Source organism: Suillus clintonianus (genome assembly GCF_016758775.1).
Source record: "Suillus clintonianus strain FC179 chromosome Unknown DEU56scaffold_43, whole genome shotgun sequence".
NCBI classification, from domain to species: Eukaryota; Fungi; Basidiomycota; class Agaricomycetes; order Boletales; family Suillaceae; genus Suillus; species Suillus clintonianus.
The window spans coordinates 1-21,127 of NW_024539267.1; the positions used below are offsets into that span (position 1 = coordinate 1).

The 21,127-nt window shown below is 48.2% G+C and overlaps 5 protein-coding genes across 5 annotated transcripts; 3 read left to right on the forward strand and 2 right to left on the reverse strand.

The window, feature by feature from the left end:
- Positions 1–8,392: 8,392 nt before the first annotated feature.
- Positions 8,393–11,945, reverse strand: DEU56DRAFT_756723 (uncharacterized protein; the record flags this gene model as incomplete). Its single annotated transcript, XM_041350061.1, has 10 exons — positions 8,393–8,826; positions 8,874–9,364; positions 9,417–9,622; positions 9,668–10,063; positions 10,181–10,467; positions 10,614–11,063; positions 11,110–11,426; positions 11,489–11,558; positions 11,663–11,833; positions 11,882–11,945. 10 exons carry the CDS (start codon positions 11,943–11,945, stop codon positions 8,393–8,395), a joined length of 2,886 nt encoding a protein of 961 aa, XP_041207603.1.
- Positions 11,946–12,988: 1,043 nt separating this feature from the next.
- On the reverse strand, positions 12,989–13,706 carry DEU56DRAFT_756724 (uncharacterized protein; the record flags this gene model as incomplete). Its single annotated transcript, XM_041350062.1, has 3 exons — positions 12,989–13,284; positions 13,331–13,540; positions 13,691–13,706. The coding sequence occupies 3 exons, from the start codon at positions 13,704–13,706 to the stop codon at positions 12,989–12,991; spliced, it is 522 nt and encodes a 173-aa protein (XP_041207604.1).
- A 532-nt stretch (positions 13,707–14,238) lies between these two features.
- Positions 14,239–15,666, forward strand: DEU56DRAFT_871727 (uncharacterized protein; the record flags this gene model as incomplete). Its single annotated transcript, XM_041355726.1, has 8 exons — positions 14,239–14,327; positions 14,382–14,525; positions 14,584–14,692; positions 14,737–14,930; positions 14,985–15,117; positions 15,173–15,301; positions 15,353–15,498; positions 15,549–15,666. 8 exons carry the CDS (start codon positions 14,239–14,241, stop codon positions 15,664–15,666), a joined length of 1,062 nt encoding a protein of 353 aa, XP_041207605.1.
- Positions 15,667–17,034: 1,368 nt separating this feature from the next.
- Positions 17,035–18,402, forward strand: DEU56DRAFT_397095 (phosphoglycerate mutase-like protein). The gene is made up of 7 exons (XM_041346021.1): positions 17,035–17,148; positions 17,204–17,233; positions 17,285–17,330; positions 17,385–17,392; positions 17,443–17,967; positions 18,019–18,120; positions 18,172–18,402. Exons 1-7 carry the CDS (start codon positions 17,131–17,133, stop codon positions 18,319–18,321), a joined length of 879 nt encoding a protein of 292 aa, XP_041207606.1. The 5' UTR covers positions 17,035–17,130; the 3' UTR covers positions 18,322–18,402.
- Positions 18,403–19,137: 735 nt separating this feature from the next.
- Positions 19,138–20,513, forward strand: DEU56DRAFT_397097 (uncharacterized protein). The gene is made up of 4 exons (XM_041346022.1): positions 19,138–19,160; positions 19,215–19,560; positions 19,617–19,918; positions 19,975–20,513. The coding sequence occupies exons 2-4, from the start codon at positions 19,534–19,536 to the stop codon at positions 20,351–20,353; spliced, it is 708 nt and encodes a 235-aa protein (XP_041207607.1). The 5' UTR covers positions 19,138–19,160; positions 19,215–19,533; the 3' UTR covers positions 20,354–20,513.
- The last annotated feature ends 614 nt before the right edge of the window (positions 20,514–21,127 follow it).

Sequence of the window (21,127 nt, forward strand, 5' to 3'; positions counted from 1 at the left end):
TTCTAGCAAAACAAACCATGTCTTCGTCCTTCCAACTCGCTGAATACTTCGACCTCGTTAACGAGATTGACGCTGCCTCCCTCGTAGAATCCGCCCTTTTATCCCCACAACATGCTCTTGAAATAGAACGCATCCTCACTGAAAGAGAGGATGACACCACCTTCACCACCGTCAATATCATCCGCACCACCAGTCTCTTGGAAACCATCGCTGAAAACGTAGGCAATGCCGACGCTCAGCGCAGCATCCTCTATTGTCAAAGAAAAATACAGACCTTTGCTCTCCACCTCCTTCCTTTGTATTTCAAGGAGGATGTAACGCAAGCCATACAAACCATCGCAGAACGAGTCACAAACCGAGGTCGCCATTCCACCCCCACCTCCTCCTACTGCTATCCCCATCACTCCTGAACCAACAATCACACTACCCGTCCTTCCACCGCAGAACACGCTCAGACGTTCGGAACGTCGTAAAAGTTCCATAAAGAAAACACCCTACAAATCCAAATCACGCTCCCCTCCAAAGAACAAAGACCGCTGCTCGCAGCCAGATATCATAACCCCTCCAAAGTCATCCAGATCATTACCACCCCCCCTTTCCTTCGATGACAACATCATTTGCCGCCACTGCAAAGAAATGGGACATCGTCATAAGAACTGCCCAGAATATTACTGCAGAGCGTGCCTCATGTTCAAGCCTGGACACCTATCAGTCTTCTGCCGCCAACTCAACGGCGAAAGAGTCCTTCCCATGGAGCACAACGAAGAAGGCTTCTACAACGCACTTGCTAAATGGGAAGCGGACCAAGACGAACTTATCAAACGAATTGAGCGAGAAGCAGAGGAGCTCGCCAACAAACGCACGGGGGACGATCTGTTGGAGTTTCATAACGCTGACGCGGATCTCGTCTACTACGACGATGCGAGGTTGGAAAGTTGTTGAAGTCGGTGACTTCAGACGATAAACAGGGGGTAATGTTACAGCGGCCCCATCATTTTCTCATCATCATGCTTCTCCGATCTATTCCTGTTATCTCTGACTGCTTATCAACATGCACCGCATGAACATTCTAGATACTTCTGTTATCTTTGACTGCTTATCAACATGCACTGCATGAACATTCCAGATAGTTCCATGACGTTCTTCCTGACTCCTTTCACTTCCATAGTCGGCCTGGTCCGTGCCTCCCTTGTCCATTATAAATACCGCAGTAGTCACGCTTGTATTCTCTAACTTGAATCTACTTGGTTCTCTCTGATACTTGATTATCTTCTAAGGAAGATACTTGATTCCGATCTAGCTCTTATAGAGACTAGTCTATACTCGAACTTCACTTAGAGGGAGAGCCCCTCAAGTGTCTGAACCGAACGTCGTAACACGAAGAACTCCTTTATTGGATTAGTTACGCAAGAACTACCCAAGTCGTAACAAGATTCAACTGACCACCAAGGTGTAGATCGGGACATCAGTGCTTTGACCTGCCTCGAATGCAGAGGCATGCATGCATGCGGTCTGCAAATACGCAGACAGTATGATACGACTCTTCATCTGTAGAGCTGATCAGTATATAATGATCACAAAGATAGTGGACATACAGCTTCTAGAAATGAGAGTGGACACTGCGGGCTACAGTAAGACGCCAGATAAAATCTCAAAGAATAGAAATACTAACATATACTGGGTATAGTGTTGGCTGCAGCCCGACCGCGGTGTACCCAACAAAGGACATAGTATCAGATGAGCCTGAGAGAGGTCCCTGGAGAAACACTTGAGTCAATGGTCTAGTGGACAAGGCAAAAAAACACACATAATACGGCAGCACTGAACCCAGGTAGTTCCAATACATGTAGCATACAACATTCCGAGCTGGTAAACTCGTATTTGAGTGGTATTGGTGGTTATCTGGGGTGAATGACATTGTTGTTAAGATTTTAGGAAACAACAACTTTTTAGAAGTATTTACATACCATCACAATCCGCTCGCCATCGCGGCGTTCACGTTTATTATGTGCATATGTGTCACATTAGCATTAGACAAATTAGACAGTTGCGCCAGCCCGGTGCTATTTGGCGGTCTTGGGCGGTGTTATTGGCGCCATCCCGGTTGCCCAAATGGTCATCTTCTAATTTTCGTAATCTACTTCAAATTCGCTACCATACATCTGCCCAAATTGAGATAACAATGATTCATTACTGCAACTAAAGCGCTCCTCGAGGGTAAGGCCACCGTTGGTACCGTCTTCTTCATCGTCATCTGCTTCTTCATCGGCGGCTTCTTCATCGTCGATGGTCTTGTCTGTTGTGTATTCATCACAAGTAGCAGCAGCCCGTACTGCACTGCCTTCTCGCGCTTCGGCCTGCGTAGAGCGATGGTGAGAATATACATGCCCCACTCCCAGGCCAAAGTGGAAACGCATAAGCATGTCGCGGTCAACGAACCTGAATCCATGAGCTCGTCAATGATTTTTGCATTGTTCCCCTAACAAACTCACCGATTCACGTAGTACTCAAACCAATCATTCTTGTCCCCTGAACATGCGGACACTCCCGGTCCATTGGGATGTCTCGTGCCCTTCGCGAAACAAGGGATGATATGGCAGCCCCTTAGGACGTCCGCGGGATCAACAAAGTCGAATGAGTGTTCAGCGTTCATAGGCGGAAATCTCACTCGATCTAAGGTCGAGGATTCCCAGGCGGATACCTGAGCCACAGGCTCGTACCAGCGAACCCATAGAAACTCCAATCGTCGTGGAGTGTAGTCGATCATGCCGCTTCCTATATAAATGACATTAACATGATAAATCCCCAGTACCATCCCGTAGATGAATCTATGATCTTTGCGCTCCATATCGTTGTCGTTGCTGAGAACCATGATGTTGCGGTGGGACGTTCGTGGGTTGAGGATGTCTTGAGCTCTGCGAACGTTGTAGGTGGTGTAGTTGAACCTGGCGATGTTGTGGCGATACATACGGTCGTCTTTGATGATAATCGTATTGGTGACATATTCTTCCCCCGAAGATGGGGCATCTTTGGAATTATGAATGCGACGCAATAGATGATCCTTGAGCTTCGGAACGAAATTCTGCAGCGTCGTGTGAGAGCACGTGTATGGTGACTATGAATACACTAACCTTGATCGCCGGGTCACCTTCGTGGGTGACCAAGTACGTTCCTATATGCACAGGGTACTTCTGCGTACCGCCAATGTGGTGGTGGACGTCTGGGCTTCGCGCTAATTCGGCGATTTCGACGTGAGGGCGATGAAGAACTTTATCGCCGATACGACGAATCCGAGCCTGACGACGTTCGATCCGGGTCAGCTGTTTCACAAAATGTTTGCGATTCGTGCGACAATATCTGCCCTTAGGAGAACGGTGTTCAAGTTCGCCCTGAAGCGGTTAGTGAGTCAAGGACGGAGAGTAAATATTATAGGACGGACTGGTTCGGTGCTGTACGAATCAGTCGTGCCATATCGACGGATTGTAGACACATAATCGCCTAAAGCATGAAATTTGTAAGTTTGGAAGTTGAAAACCTTTTTACGCTGCACGTTATTGAGTGATATCGGCGACTCCAGCGCCTCCCGTTGTACTAAGAGGCGAGCGCTTTCCTTGTCCTTCTTTGCCGATTGCTTTGCGGCACAGCGGGTACGAGCTTCGACTTCCTGGCGAAGTTCGTGTGTCTCGTAAGATGAGCAAACTGTAGCTTTGAATGCGCGAAACTGTTCGCCAACTGCGGAAGTAACTTTGTCCATGATTTCTAAGGTCAACTCAGAATGCATGCGGAGCTTGGCTAGTCCGTGCCAATGCGACATGGTAAATAGCATCTGCAGAACAACACGATTGTGCGGGGCTGGGAGAAGACCATCGAAGACAGGGATAGAGCACTTAGATTGCGTCAGCCCCATCCTGACTTCGATGGAAATGATGTTATACCTGGAGGAGGTCCTCGAAGTTTCGGGCCGCCATGCGTTTCATGTCCGAAACGTTGGCTGAGAATTTTCGGATAGTTGCTGTGCCGAACGTAGGAATTTGCCTGTATCTTGTGGCGGGGAAGTCAGCTGAATGGGTGACGCAATCATGTCACATACCTCCGGTCCAACTCGTGGATAAGTGCCTTGTCATGCGCCGCGACAATTCGCAACAAATGAATGAAAAGCATCTTCCAAACGCCGAGCTCAAACTCGTGTAAGAGATCAACTACGAGGGCTTTGAAAATGTCGAATCCCAGCGGACCAAGGCGATCTATGAATGAATTCTATGGGTTGGTTAGCGATTGTCGGCGTCGGCGATGGATGCTCAGGCCTCACCGATGTAGGAACCCAGGACTGAGGCTTCAGAATACGCTCCACAGCTGCACTCCCGACCGCCAAGTTCTGTTCGTAGATCAACGAACGAGCAGTGCTTACTTGAGTCTGTCTTCCCTTGTCATTTCGGATCATAGTCTCGCGCTGTTGCCTATCCCGAGGCATCCCCATGTTCTGGATGCGTTCCTTAGGTATAAGGCAACGCGGGCATGGACAGCCTCCAAGATTTCGAACAGTAGCTATAAGCACCCTGGTGAAATTAGAATTGACGATGAAGAGCACGACAAGTCCACGTACTTTTCAGGATAATCTGCTGAATATGTAAAGATCCTAGGGTAGAATCTTCGTGTGATGCCATCACAGCAATGAATGACGATGCCATGCTCGTACGCCTCCAGTAACTCGCCGTCCAGCAATATCTTCCATTGTTCGTGAAACAGTTCCCTGTGGCAGTGGGTCGCACACTCGCAACTCATGCCTTTGCCACCTATGAAATCTTTGAATGAGTCGGGGAGCTGACAGTGCAGGGTTAGGCAATCAGTACTAGAACATTGTTGGAAGGCGTACCGTCTCGAAGTATGCGACGTGGTTGCTCAAATGGCACGATGGCTTGCAGCGGCGGTACTTGGACTCGTTGCCGAAGTACATATAAGTAGGCCACAGTTTGGCGGTGCCAAACGAAGTCAGTTGCGTAGCGTCAGACCAGAACATCAGACCAGCTACAACTCGGGGCAAATTACAGCCAGGTTCCCTGGGCAATTCTTGGAGTTTGCTGTGGGCTTCATGGAAAGCCGGGCACGTGTACAGGTCTCCGTATATGGGGACTTCAGTATCAAGGTGGGGAGGATGCCAACGTAGCTCGTACGGCTCGTAATGGAAAAGCTTGCTATCTCGAGCGTTGGCAATCTTTTCCCGTATAACAGACACGAGGGAGCGATGGTATAAATCGGCGGCTTGGTAGACCCGAGGCCCTGGTGTGTCAGTGGTACGAGAAAAGGGCACGTTGATGGACACTGGCATTCTGTGCCAACCAGCATCCTCGTCTTCCCACTCTAATCCATCTTCCTCGTCATACTCGTTGACGCCCAGTTGGAAGTTGATGTTCTTCCAGTGCGTGGAGCTCACGTCGGCACAGCTAAAGGCACTGTCGCCCAAGATACCTACTAAGTTCATGAAGTCCCTTTGAGACTTTTGCATCCCCTGGTTCCAGTACCAATCACCGAGTTCGAACGAAGCTCGGTTTGGATAGGGATGATACTGGGAGTCGCTGACTGAAGCAGCAGGTGGGTCGGATGCTTCATCGACTGGAGGGCTGCCAGGTATAAAGGAGAGGTCTGCCAATGTGACATACTCCTCCGGATCGTGGGATGGTGGTGTGGAGGAGAAGTATTGACGCACTAGCCCGAATATATTGGGGGGCGTGCGGAATATACTTCGCGACGGTAAGGTTGAGCTTTCGTCAGACGTGACGACTGCACCAACTGATGCTGGAGGTAGCTCTCGGACTTCCGCTGGCACAGTAGGCGGAGGTACAGGAAGTACGTCTCTAAATCGCTTTGGCATTTGGCGATTCTGACGTCTCGGTCGGCGCTGTGCCAAACTCATGCCTTCTTCTTCTTCAATTTCTGCTACCTCACAATCACCGGTGACGATCCCCGCCGCAGAAGCACACGGTGAAATGGGTGGAGCAACAGTGGCATTGGCCGCGTTGATGACAACGGACGCGTTGGCTTCCCCCGATGCCAAGTGGTTTGCGGGCAAATTGGCCAATCGATTGGGCGATTCATCGATCGATCGAGGTCCAGCGCCATCGTCTACTGTGCGCGTCCTTTTCCTGCGGCTTACGAACTCCTTGAGCGAGGACATAGCCGAAGAAAGGCGTTTTTTTGTGTGGGAGCATGATCAGTTGATGTTGAATGAAGTGGTTCTGCGCCGTGAATGTACGCTTGCATATGCAGGCGTAACCGGGCGTTGACATAGAGGCATGGGCCGAGGAGTCTGTCACTGGCGAATTTGAGGCGGAAATTCGAGGGTAGAATTGCAGCCGAACAGCGCGATTTTGCTGTCGTTCAGGCGAATAGCGTGATTTGCCAATGCGGAATGGCAGGGTTTTAGGCGAGACGCTGACAGATTGGCGCAGGGATCAAATGCAAATGTGGTGACATAACCGCATAGCTGTATAAATGTTGCGTGTTCAGTCATATGATTTGTAGTGCGCAAAATGTCCCCACCGTCTTCCCCATCTTCTGAGTGCTCCACACTCGAACCACCACAATTCAAAGTCGACCCGAACGTCCTGAAGATGCTGGTGGCAATCCTTATTTGCCGCCATGGCATATTGCATTACCACGCTGAAACAGGGGAAACTGACAATGTTTCAATGGTAAAGGTCTTATTGGGATGAAAAGCTGTTCGTCACTCACGGGTACATGGCTACAGGCCGGCCGATGAATACGGGCAGAAAATACACCCTTCTCAATTCGCGACTTATCGTGAGGCACATGTATTTCGTTACCCATGTTGCCTTTGCGCCACGGGCGGCAGTTATGTCGAGACCTCAATATTTCAGCATGCCACAGGGATTTCTAGAGGGGAATACACTGCCGAATGCGCGACCGGCAATTGCGGATATATGCTGTAAGTGTGCTTCTTGTATGTCAAGACCGGCGGATGGGCTCATCTTCCTATTAGTGAATGTGAGAAGTTTTTTGGGAGAGTCTACATACCTGCAGTGTATTATCCGCGGAGAGGTATCTATTCACAATTAGATGCGTCTTCCTACCCTCATTCCCTTTCAGAGATCAACTGTCCTTCACGTTGTCATCGCGGTGACTCCATGGACATGGGCAAACATATTCCCATTGCTGTTAGTTGTGATATGTGGCAGCACTGGGGTACGGATATGATAGCAGATTAGTTAGCAATTAGACCAAGATAATAGACTACCAAGCGCACCATTTACGCTGATGCGAGATCGGACGACAAGGATGTAACCTGAACATCGGATCAGAATTTTCATATGGACGGAAGGTCGTCTCACCTTCAGTCTGGTGCTTCCCCATTGAAGCATTGGTGTACGGCACCAGCACACGTGAACTTAGTTTACTGCGACTATCCAATGTCACATTGGCGCTCGTACATGATTACATCTTCGTAGCCTTAAAAGCTTAATTTACACTATGGCTGCACAACGACTATAAACCTTCGATATACGCGTTACAAGGATTCGATAAATGCTTTACAAGGATTCTATATACGCTTTACAACACTAAGTATGCTAATGTAGTGGGATAGTGAATGGAAAAAGAGGCGAAGTAACAACCACTGCGGGTTTATAAAGTGATTGACTTTGAATTATCAAACTCAGCCGGCAGCACCCGAAAGAGCAAGCACACATGAATTTCTACTTTTGGCTAATGGCACAACATGCCACAACACAACCGCCCACGGACTCCTACCATGGACGTGTAAATTAGCTCTGATATACCATAAGTTTCTGTGTTGGAGGTTTTGTTGAGAGCTATTTGAGAACTGGGAAACAGCCCTGCAAGCGGCGCTATAGTTTAAAACAAAAAAAAACGCCGAGAAATTAACAATGCAAAATCGTGAATTCGAACTCCAGAGTCATTGGCCGAAAAACCTATACCATCGATGCACATACCGCTACACCACAGGACCTTATACCTACATATTACTCATTTATATATGACCGCCTCCGAGTCATTCTCGATAGTTAGTCTTTCGCGAAATCTCAATATTTTACTGTGGGACAATTTTTTATGTATGTACGAAGTTGTCTATTCAAACTCGATACCACTTGGTTGCCAGGTATTGTAAACAACTTTCGCACAATCTCGGTACAGTCTACGGGCCAAAGTGGCAACTGGTGGTATAGGACACTGTATTGTGATTGTTCATGTTACGTAGTACGTATGATGTGGCGTTGCACATGGATTATATATATGGTATGTAAGTACATAGTGGGGCATGTATGAAAAACATTGTTGGCCAAAGTAAAAACAGCGTCAGTATGGAATCAAATGATGTTCCGAATAAAGAGAATCGTGTAAAATACAGTACGGACTATTATATCCCATGTTTTGAGGGTTCCACTAGACATATCTGATCGAAACGTAGAGTTGAGGTAACGGTACCCGCAATGATGAACTCGATAGTACGATTCGCGGAGCTACACTTTGATATAGTTACAATAAGTCCGCGATGAGTCCCGTCCAGAACAAGACACTGTTGGTGTTTTTTGCGTGGTGGGGCCGGGCTGAGATCCTGGGCAGGGATATGACGGTGTTGGAGTTTGGCGCCCGTGTGATTAGATGTGCAGAATACTGCGACACAATCCTCAGGTGCGGGTCCATTCTCTCCACAGAAGGGGTCAGGACAAGCTGTTGATACAAATCGCTTGGCTAGCCATCCTCCTTCGAATTTCGGGGAGACCTTCAACACCACATGATATGTGAAGAGCTTCGAGGCAAACTCCTTGCTCATTAACCAAGGGATTGGGGCTGTAATGAAATAAGTAGATATTCTGATGCCTCCGTCAAGGACTTACTGCTGTCTCGCGGTTTGCACACTCTGGCGTCATTGCTCTGTTGGATGTCTTGCTTATCGACAGTCCAGGGGTCGTTTGTCGATGGGCTGGGATTGACGCTCGACGTCGGGTTATGCGTCATATCAGTGTTCTCTGGCCTTGCGGACCAAGTGGACCACGCGCTAGATAAAGATGGGGTGGGATCTATGGTGGAAGCGGGAACATCTTCGACAGGCGGGGTGGGATTTATGGTGGAAGCGGGAACATCTTCGACAGGCGGGGTGGGATGTATGGTGGAAGCGGGAACATCTTCGACAGGCGGGGTGTGATTTACGGTGGAAGCGGGAACATCTTCGATCAGCGGGGTGGGATTTATGGTGGAAGCGGGAACATCTTCGACAGGCGGGGTGATGCTTCGAGGTGGTAGTGCTTGGAACGATCGTTTCCGCATGTCACAGAACGAGATGAACTCGGCGCCTTCGAGCATCGCCCCGTTTAGCCTCATTCCATACCTTGACAGTAGTTAGCCTTTAAAATGAGCTCAAAAATAGGCATGCCACTCACTTAGTGACGACGTCTGGGAGTTTAACCGTGGTGCGCCGCTGCCCATGCACAGTAACGGTGCAATTCTCGGAGGTGAGATCGCACAGTGTGGCTCGATAGCCCTTCTGGTAGCCCCCGATAATGAAGACTTCTTGGCCAATATCGTTGCGAAACGCATCCAAGCTGGCATTGCGAATTTTTGCCACGAATCTCATTGGAACATCGACCTGCCATAAGTCAGGAATGCTCGAGTAGAGATGAAGAGTACTTACGAGCGAGCGGTCACCGTCAGATACCAGGGTCAACCGAGCGTTTGGAAAGTCGACGCTATGCACGAACCCTTTTGCTTCATATTCTGGCCCACGGACAACACTCACGACGTCTCCTGGCCTGACGTCATAACCCCTTTCCTTCGTGTATTGAAGTGTGTGGGTGAGGTTCGTCCGCTGAACAAATGCTGTGGGAACTGAGATACTCGATAGTTCACCACTGGACTCCGTGTCGTCCTGAGTGCAGACATCGCGGAACCACAGATAAGTTGATCCACTAGTAATCCAGGTCACGATGCCAAACTTTCCCGCATGTGGTCCGTCCCCAACTCGTATGTTATCCCCGATTTCAATAGATTCGGAGTCAGGGGAAGGCTCGAAATATTGCTGCGTTGGTAGCTGTGATGGGAGTGCATGACTCAACGGACGCCGATCTAAGTAGTACTTTGAAATTTCCACCTATTCACTGAAGTGTTAGACAATTGAGTTTTTTCTCGAATTACGAAGACCTTTTACCTCTTCCTTGGAGACCGCTTGACAAATGCGAAAAATGTCCTCATCCATTTGGATGATGTATCCTTCTAAACCCAAGAACGAACCAGCTACAACTCTAACAGAGTCGCCGACCCGGAAGACGCGCTCTAAGTCCTGGAGTGGAAGTTCTATGTCTTCCAAACCTCCATGAAAGGTCAATTCCAAACCAACAGAATCGCAAGTATGGTCAATCGAGACGATCTTGCCGAGCTCTCCACGAAGAGAACCTTGGATGACCCTCGCATAATCCCCCACACGCAGGAACCGAGCTGGAAAACGCCACGACAGTTTTCTTCAGGAATGGCTTGTCCCATCCAGATTGGAGATGCAGATGAATATCATCGACGTGAGGGGAGACGACGAGTTCTAGACGATCGCAGGGGGAAGTTTTTGAGTAGGAGGCCCCTATAGTAACTTTCTCCTTTGTACATTAGTCCTACTACTGCGCCATCACGAAGTATATCAGACACCGCCTTGGAATTCGGAAGGCGAGATCGCTCGAGCAGCGCTTGAGATCTTCGAGGCACGGGATAGGGGAGGTTCCGTGAAGCAATTAAGACTGCGACAAGACCATTTGGGAGACTAGGATTGAAGACTTGGGCGATATCACCCTTGTACTTCCCGTCCCTGATCCTCACCCACGCCTGGTTGGGAAGTTCGGAGCGTGAACGTTCAACTGCTTCACGTTCTGCCTCCGTGATGCGAAGACACTCCTTTAGGGCGAGAGTATGTGATGCAGGAATTGAGTTGACAATGGACTTGAAGGAATCAGTCACCACATAAAGCTGGCCTGCTACCCAAGGTGAGACGGTAACAGGAAGTTGTTGCCTCCGAAGATGTTCGGCGATATATTCAGTGGAAGCTCCTATGATACCATGAGCGCTACACTACGTTATTTGCAATAGACGTACTTTGTACATGAAGCAGATACATCCTTTTGTCAGCTGGCTGCATTTGGCCTGAGGCTGACACGATTGCGTCAGAAAACGAGGTGTCTCTGTGGGTGACGCCCTGGCGACCTTGTGATGAGTGCGATGGATTCTCTTCAAACCTGATGACCATGTCTGCAATAGTTGCAGCCAATCTCTCTTTTGCCGACGTTCCTGGCAATCGCATGGTCGGCGGCGACCGCGCAGACGTTCCACCACGATGATCGACATCTTCTGCTTCATCCTCCTCCCGTTCCTCATCCTCATCGTCATCTTCTGAAGCCTCAAGAAGAAGAAACCTATTTTGAGTCTACATCGTTCGTTTAGCATACACCGTTAGTAGTCATGAGATAGTGCTTACTTTTTTGCGTTGTTTTTGTGATCGTCGAACGCGTGAGATTGACAAGCGACCGACCGTCCTCGATGCAGATCTGGACACGGAAGAACCTTCTGTTGGCACAGAGGAGACCCGAGGCAGGTATTTGTCCTTCACGCGGAGAAGGTTTTCCAACGAAACCTCGTCAGTTCCCCTCACCGGACCATAACGCATCTCTGGCTTCCGCCCAGTCATCTGGAGAGTACCGATCGCCCAGGTACATGTAAAACGCGTCCTCCATCTCTGAGTACGTCATCGTGGTCATGAGGAACTGTTCCATAAATGCCCATGCACGATTATCCGTCAGTGCCGATGGTGCTGTCGAATTCCCTGTATTCTCATCGATATTTTGAGATACAACATTATACTATGACTCACCTTGATCAGTTCTGAGGCGCTTTTGGGAAGGTTCATCGCCGTTGGATCCGGCGCGTTTTAGCATGTGTTATCTGTGATCTGCAGAATCACCTTCAGAGTTACAGTGAACTTACAAATACTACGTACTATAATCAATGCTTAGAGCTATTCAAAAGTCTATGCTCGCCGTGATATCTATGGTATCGTATCGAAGTAGTGGTAAAAGAAAGAAGACCTGTTCATTGCGCAAGGTCAGTATTTATAGTGAACCACTATTGTGGATTAGCTAATACTTACAGATGCTCGCGGTACAAATTCTGGGCGTACACATTGTGGATCCACAGTGCAGCAGCATTGTCTTCTGAAAATGGCGGTGCGAAGTGTGGACATGGTGGACCGACGGCACAGTATACGCCCTAATTGTGTGGTATGATCATATACTTGTGAGCTCTGCCAAATAAATTGTTACACATTGTAGTCCCGCCCGCTGTAGTATTCGCAGCGTAGAGTAATTCCAAACATTGGGCGGTTAAATGTACTAAGTCACCCGCCTACCCGCTACATTAGTATTTTGCAAGGCGGCATTCGCCCGCACAATTCTACTTCACATGCTTCACACCCTCAACGCAAAAATACTTTGGAAGTCGGGAAAGAGATTATTGCACGTGAGTGGCACAGTTGATATACTGAATGACTATGCAATTCAGACCCAGCCGGCAACACCCGATTAGCAAGTGAATGCTTGCCTGGCGCCGAATGCCGTCTGAGTTTGAATTATCGTCGTTCACTATATTAGGGCTTTCCCTAAAAAGTGTTTCCTCTTTCGCACTTCCATCATCCCAAGCTCACATAGTATGAGTCTTTTTACACTTAGAATTATTCTCAGTACGGACGCGAGGCTCCTAAGTCTACTTTATCTATAAGTACCGTACATGTGTTATGACGAGTGGAAAGTTTCGAGTCTTGCTATATTTAAATCTATAGCAAGCACAAAAACCGATATTTAAGTTAGCTCTAGAAATACTATATGACATTTAGTGCGCAAGAAAAATGCGTGTCATGGAAGGGGGTAGACCCGCACTGTCCGCCCAATCATAGTTGTAAGGACATTGTTTAACCTTCGTCAGATTATTGTGATTCACTGCCCGGTTTCAGATATGGTCGCGCATGCAACATGTCATTGACACCGGCTTCTTCAAATCGGATATATCGCAAACTACTTCTGTCTTGTACGTAGCACCACTTTGCAAATTCGAGTAAAGCTTCGTCACTAAAAGCATGAAGTCTAGCCCGTTCTGCGTGCTTGCCAGCATCATCTACTGCCCCATGACACTCAATATGTCCTCCACCAGCTGCGTCCCATGTTTTTCTTGCAACCGATACACCCCCGAGCTCAAAGATGCTCTCTCGCTTCTGAACCTTCACTATCCCAGACCGATAAATCTTGCATGAAGCCGGGAGAAGCGATACCTTCTCGAATTTGATCAAGGTCGGGGATATTGACACCTTCGGGCATATGAAGTTCGAGGTTTTCGGCGCGGTAGTACTCTGTTAGCCATCTGTGCCTGTACATCCCCACCCTATCCGAAAGGTATGATATATGATCGTATGCGTTCCTTAGCTTTTCCTTGACTTGACTTAGCTCAGATTCTGCTTCGCGTTTGGATTGTTGGTCAGTGTCTAGGTGCATATTTTTCAGACCTGGTAGCACAATCTATGCCTCCGAAGTATGGAATCTCACCTGTGGTTTGAGTTCCTCTGAAATTAACAATTAATTCGAAGGATGCGCGGTTAGCTTCTGAGTTGCTCTTCCGTAACATGATCACTCACTTGCAATCAGTACCATGTTGGCCACCTGTATCATAGCACATCGGTGTGTGCACAGTGGAAAGTTGGAAGCTGAAAGGTAAATTTATGAGCTTGGTACTGCATGCCATACTGAAGACCTACTTTAGAGTTATATTACCATCACCGAGGTGAACGCATTGCCTTGAACGCTTCCGAGAGGGCGATCTGGACATCCGAGATCCAAATGCTGTTGACGCTAATGGCGGGTGGGACAAAAGCCATCGACTTATGTAGCATGTGTGCTATGGCGCTAGGGCGGTGTTTTAGAAAATCATCCGTAAGATATCTATCTTGTTCGGATGACACGGTTGTTTGTCCCGTTACGATATCGACGGCGCCTTGGATGGCAGGTTTTTTGTCACCTTACGGTATCGATGGCGCTCGGATTCACGGTCGTTTGTCCCGTTACGATATCGATGGCGCTCGGATGGCAGGTTTTTTGTCCCGTGTGGTATTGTCCGTTGGGACATATAAAGCGTCTCGTTTCCTACTGGTATTAGAGTCATCAGAGCCGCTTAGTTCAACTCAGTATGAGTAGCGATGAGAATCATCCTCCGTCCCACGAGCCTTCGCGCAAGCGTCGTGGGTCAGCGCTTCACATGGGTCCGCGTAAAAAGGCGTACGTGCTCTTTCAAGTGTTGAATTACCGTCTTCCTGACTTGCCCCTCATCAGGACTTCATCGAATCCGCTAGTTCTTCACGGCCGACATTTTGGTCGGACCGTGTTTGCAATGTGCAACTATCCTGCTCTCCTTACTTCAGGTGTACTTCGGCTCGAAGAATTACAGGATACTCCAATAGAGGATTATCCAGCGGAGTGAGTGCAATTGCGATAACTACATGCCAACAGCACTTAATAACATTTTCAATTTTAGTGTTCGCCGGGAACACCGGGTGTTCATGGAGCTAGTAGACTCTTATCCCGGTCTTTTAGAACGTCTGGCGAATGGCGAGGAGGAAGATATTCACCACGTGGGAGAATTAGTAAGTTTCCAATACCTCCTGTTAGCATACTTATCATCTTGCAGTTGGGTAAAGGGGCGTCTGGTGCTCGAGGTGATGATACCAAGACACTTAAATCTGCCGTCCTTGAATGGCTTGTGCCCAGAGGACAAGTTGTCATACCGCCCCTCTCTCGAAACATTAAATCTGACCGCGGCTTTAATCATGAAGTGACCGGTGCGCTGCTCTGCCCCGCAGGCCTCGACTGGTCGAATGCAGAGTAAGTTTTTCCGCCGTCCACCGTCTGCCAACTAACCATCATAACATTATCCAGGACAAAGCAGGGTCTCATGAGTGGTGAAACCGCAGTCCGTGGTGACCAGTGGCCCATGTTTCTATATACAGGTTATGTGTATGATCCCGAAGATCCGTGGAAGGGTTTATTGAGGAGTGAGATCCTCGTCTTCGTAAATAAATTCCATTGTCAATAAAGTTGTCACTCAACGCAGTTCCCCTCTGCAGGGTTTCAAACATGTCTTCACGTCTCCGAGCTCGGTGGACAAGGAGCCAAAAGCTACCCGCTCTGGCAATGCTTACATTCATGGCATGAAGTCTGTAACTAAAGGGTCCCTGGCCTACATCGCCACGCAGGCACGCAGCAATTTTCATCATTGACACAACCCCTGCTGATCTATCTTTCAGGTTCGGTTTTCGTTAACTTCTTCTTCTGTATTTTCTCGTACCGACATGGTCATGGACTCCGACAATTTCTACCATAGCATTCTTGACCTGTTGGAGGATCCTGATGAGCATGAGGAAGTAGCTGACCTCATGATGTGGTGGACACGGTTCGTAATGCACCTCACCACCCATAAAGTCTAAATTAACGCTTATACAGTCGGGTTTTTCCTAATTCGTCATCTTCACAGCGCTGTACCAGCAAAAACAGCGCACTGTCAAAAATTCGGGAAAAACGCGCTGCCTTACAAGAACGAGCCACTGCCGACACTACTTAATTAAATGTGTTACTATGTACTGCCTGTAATACATAATATTAATGTCATTGATGAATGCTCCATCCGTATTTGCATTGCATGAGAATCTCTTTGTGTGTTTGACCACAATACCACCAACCTGCCGTTAGTAATGATAGACCCTGCCATCGAAAGCTACCCATACAATAGTTTAGGTGTGTTTGGCAGAAGTTCAGCAGCATGCTATGACATGACAATCAGTTGTTGTACCCTGGCACACCGTCAGCGATTACGGGTCCTGCCATAAGAAACCGCCCATGCAACCATAGTTCTCTTCGGTAGAAGTTCAGCAGCTTGCTGTGGCATGACAATCAGTTGTCATACCCTGGCACACCGTCAGCGATTACGGGTCCTGCCATAAGAAACCGCCCATGCAACCATAGTTCTCTTCGGTATAACTTCAGCAGCTTGCTGTGGCATGATAATCAGTTGTCGTACCCTGGCACACCGTCAGCGATTACGGGTCCTGCCATAAGAAACCGCCCATGCAACCATAGTTCTCTTCGGTAGAAGTTCAGCAGCTTGCTGTGGCATGACAATCAGTTGTTGTACCCTGGCACACCATCAGCGATTACGGGTCCTGCCATAAGAAACCGCCCATGCAACCATAGTTCTCTTCGGTAGAAGTTCAGCAGCTTGCTGTGGCATGACAATCAGTTGTCATACCCTGGCACACCGTCAGCGATTACGGGTCCTGCCATAAGAAACCGCCCATGCAACCATAGTTCTCTTTGGTAGAAGTTCAGCAGCATGCTGTGGCATGACAATCAGTTGTCATACCCTGGCACACTGTCAGCGATTACGGGTCCTGCCATAAGAAACCGCCCATGCAACCATAGTTCTCTTCGGTATAACTTCAGCAGCTTGCTGTGGCATGATAATCAGTTGTCGTACCCTGGCACACCGTCAGTGATTACATATTCTGCTGTTGGAAACTACCTATGTAAGCATAGATAAATGTGACAATAACATGACAATGTGCTAGTAGATCATAACTTGGTACCATAGGTCTGCCAATATTACGGCATTGGGTGATCCTACCAACGTAGTCTAACTATTTATTCCTTTATCATATGACTGTAATTGTGATGTATATTCTTAATAACATGACAATGTGCTAGTAGATCATAACTTGGTCACATAGGTCTGCCAATATTCCAGCGTTGAGAGATCCTACCAACGTAGTCTAACTATTTATTCATTTATCATGTGATCTGTAATTGTGATATATAATTTAAATATTTTGTATTAAATAAAGCTAGCTAAATCATTGTCATACCCTGGTCAAATGCCTGATGAGGTGCCAGCCATGGCAATGTGATACTTTTTACGTAATTCCGAATATGGATTGAGACGAACTTCGTTCGAGCCGAGCTGCAGAACTATCCTAATACCCTTCAGCGCTCAATTTTTTTCGAAGGACAATAGAGACCTAGAGTCAGATTCATGTTGACTGTGACGCTCGTGAGTCGTCCGTTTTGTGTCATTGTTAATGAACTCGTGTGCGAACGGGAATCAGATCAGACATGGAGAATCAACCGATAACGTGGTCAGTTTGCTCTATAGTGTCCGTGCGCTGCATCATGCTCAGATGTCATAGAGACACGTGTGGGCAGGGTGGGCTGATGCCCCACTCAGCCAGCGCGGTTCGTTGAGTCCTCTTCCACTTGACCTGCTCTGACCTGCTCTCTCCAACATAGGAAAAGCGGTAAGTCCTCTTCAAGTCTCTTGCTTAAAATTAACATCTGTTTCTTGTAGCAAGCCGAAGCTCTCGGCGCATATCTCTCCCAAACTCCGTTCACCAAGATTTATGCCTCCCCACTCAAGCGCGCTGCCACCACTGCAGGGCTTGTTCTTGCCGCCCAACCTGCCCCGCAGCCGCCGTATGACTTCACAGTCGAGTCTATCAAGGAGCAGAACTTTGGCGTTGCGGAAGGAAAATCGTGGTGTTTTCCCGATCACGGGACTCCCAAGTCACTCGCGGAGTACATGGACGAGGGAAAGTATCCCACACCGCGTCCGGGTGAATGCTTCACGGACGGCGAATCCGACGAAGACTTGGCAGCGCGTGCGATGCAGGCCGTGGATGAGGTGATCATGCCACACGTACGCGGTGCAGCGCGGGCTGGGCGTGTAGAGCATATCGCGCTCGTGAGCCATGGGATATACATCGGCGCCCTCATTTGCGCATTGTTGAAAAGGGACTCTAGAAATGTTGTCCCTACACATGAGTACACTGGGATGCAGAACACGGCGTGGGCAAGAGTAGTTATTACAATACAAGTTGGTTAATGACATACTTCTTTTTTATGCGGATGCTGATAAGGCATGCAGGGCGTTGTAGATGGGACACCAATAGACCTGGCTGATGAAGACACGCCCCCTCTGATCGTAACAGCGACGGACTTCGGTCGTGCGGATCATCTTGTCACGCTTGTACGTTTACCCGTACATGTTCACTGGTATCTATATAGTAACTACTTCCAGAAACCTAACGCCGGCGGGACCGGCAAGATCGCTTACGACCCAAAGCAGCAGGACATCCGAGCGTTCTTCAGCGGTGCGACGAAGGCCGATGCCACCGAGCACTGCGAAAGCAATGCACTAGATGAAATCGATCGGGAGGTAAACAACTGACTTATTCGCATTTACACAACCATATCACTAGCTGCCTGCAATATGATGGCTCCACTCGCGATCGGCAATATATTTTCATGGTATCAGAGTCACCCTAAGCGCAGAGGATCGAGAGGCCACCAACAAATACATAGACTCGCTGTTCAGACTGGCCCTAACAGATGAGACATCTGCGAGTTTCGAAAGAAATCAATTGGACGGTTGCTGATTACTCGACCCTTTCGACATTAATACCAGCCATATCGCATTTTCTCAAAGCGTTTGCTACGCCCTACAAAGATCACAGGGACGACTTGGGCTCAGTATTCCGTTTGCCCGCTGATATCAACGCCCTTTTTATTTCACAGATTACTTTGGACAGTTCCGACCTCTGGACCTGTCGACATTCAAGATCTCACATTTTCCACCTTGTCCTCTCCTAATGTTTTACCACATGCGAACATCATATGCGCAACCCAAGACCACTCTACACCGCTTTTCAGTGACCCTGAGCTCCCTGACTGGATGATCCCCAACGCGTCAAAGACCTCATGTTGGTATTCCCATGTCTCAGCTCTGTTCGACAATTCGTTGAGAGAATGTCGTAGTTTTCTTGGACGACGATATTCATCAAGCAAACTGGGATGATGATGTCAAATCCCGTCAGAAACGTACCTTCTTTGTTGTGTAAGTCGCTGGCTCGATTGTAGAGTAATCAACTTTGACAATGTGCCTTAGAAACATCAGAAGACTTGACCCAGACTTTGGCCCAGACTTGGCACCAGACCGGCCATTGCAGAGATGCCCTCGGAAATGTACAGAGTCCAGAATTTGGATGTACCACAGCTCACGGCTTCCCTGTAAGCTGTCCGTGATATTATCGTTCTAGGCGGTTGAAATAAAGGGACCAGAAGGTTGTCAACTACTACGTAATTGAGGCTCGACGCAAGCTCGCGACTAGGGCGGCTTACTACTCAGGACATATGCTCTAGAGATAAGGGTGTTGATATCGCTTGAAAGCCTGCATGTGGGCCCGGCTTGAGCTGGCCTGGTGAGGGCCTAGCTTTAGGGCTTGAGGGCCTCAGGCCTGGCACATCACTAGCAGCTTGCTTCCTGCAAACTCTCGATATTATGAGCAACCTGAACAAACAACTCGCTCTCCCTATATAACAGTATCCAAGTGACTCATTCAATCCAACACAACCAACAAATCATCTCTCCTAACACACAATCATGGTTCATTACGCATACGTAAAAAATGTACGCCCAAAATCTATTCTTCAATGTCTGCGAAATCGCGCTAAATCACCATCTAGATCAACTCTGACTCAACCTATCGATACGTGATTGTCTTCGCCAGCCGCGCTGTTGCCGATGAGTGGTGGCGTGCGGTGTCCACTTCCAGCAATGTTAAGTTTTCGGACAGTGTCAGGCGTGTCAACGCCCAGTTCTACACCCATGACGTGTCCCAGGCCAACGCCGCCAACTCCCTCACAACCAGTGGTGTTGCGACTCAATTCATAGGCAAGGTGTTTTTCACGTTGCTGAACGACCTAGTTGGTCGCGGGTTGAGCGTCATCCCATCGACTGACTGCGCGGACTATGTTAGCGGGAACTCGTGAGTTAGTTCCTTATAGGATATTTCACATTCGGCTGATAGCGACCCTATCAAAGTTTTTTTATTCGATCCAAAGTCTCTCCACACGAGTACTGGTACTGTCCCTTATCATCTAACTCCAACGCGACAAACTCGGTCTACGTTTCGCGTACCGAGCGCACCCGCTTCCGCGTCGGCATCACGGACAAGGACACTGAAGGGACCATCATGATTGGCTCTGACGAGATCGTTATCACCTTGCTCACCGTCAATTTGTCCATTAACGTTGCCGACAACAGTCAAGTGATGCTTTCGAGTGCTCCTGAGTCGGGGTTGAAGTTTAGGGACCTTTTGAACAAATTCACTGTGGGGCCTACCATGTACAAGGACGGTCAAAGCTTGGACATGAAGGAGCTCTTCAGCTCGGGTAATGGAGAAGAGTGGGAACTCGCTTGAACTGCTGTAGTTTGATATCAAGGCAAAGGGCTTGCATATGACACAAAGTGGTCTTGTATTTGTAACACCGAAGCAATTGGATATTTTCTTGAACGTCTGCAACCACGTGTACAACTACAGGGCTTTAGAACAGACCTCTCGACCCACTAACAGCAGTTCTAGTATTGGTAGATAATTTGGCCCGACGCCCCCCCGGCCAATTAATCAATCAATTAATTAATTAATTATGTAGCTTGCAGGCATGTAAATAAAATTCCTTTTCTGTCTGACAAATTCCTTCAATAGCAAAATACCATGATGATCTACAAAGAATGCTCTATCCACGCGCGTCGCACTCCCTACACCGGATCAGGGAAAATGTCACTCGAACCCTCTGTCCACTACGTACGCGGAATCGGCAATGGCGGCATCGGAACAAAACAAAAAAACGCGTAACCGAGAGAATTTATCTTATTCGCAAACGTACGCACCCTTTGACACCCAAACCGATCGATCATGACCTCAAAAGTCCTCCTCTACGAGTCGAGGATAGACAAATGAATAAATTTTCAGGGTCTTCTGTGCAAAAACCCTCTCTCCGGCACTCACTCCTCACTATTACGTGGAATCGAGAACTCATTCTTGCTCGTTTTATTGTAAAGTTTAAATTTTCTCACCTTCCATCAATCTGCAACTAGATCGGCCGACGGTGTCCTTACAGTAAACTGGTGTGTGTCAAACGAGTGCAGGGTCTTATCTGAGCGCAAGGTAAGCACCACTGTATTAGTAGGAGGC

Excerpts from the sequence above, each read along its gene's own strand:
- DEU56DRAFT_397095 (XM_041346021.1), top strand. Across the intron at positions 17,234-17,284 it reads GAGAATCAACCGATAACGTG|AGACACGTGTGGGCAGGGTG; the intron begins GTCAGTTTGCTC and ends CAGATGTCATAG. Across the intron at positions 17,968-18,018 it reads GAGTAGTTATTACAATACAA|GGCGTTGTAGATGGGACACC; the intron begins GTTGGTTAATGA and ends TAAGGCATGCAG.
- DEU56DRAFT_397097 (XM_041346022.1), top strand. The coding sequence starts at position 19,534 with ATGGTTCATTACGCATACGTAAAAAAT. Across the intron at positions 19,561-19,616 it reads ATTACGCATACGTAAAAAAT|ATCAACTCTGACTCAACCTA; the intron begins GTACGCCCAAAA and ends ATCACCATCTAG. Across the intron at positions 19,919-19,974 it reads GACTATGTTAGCGGGAACTC|TTTTTTTATTCGATCCAAAG; the intron begins GTGAGTTAGTTC and ends ACCCTATCAAAG.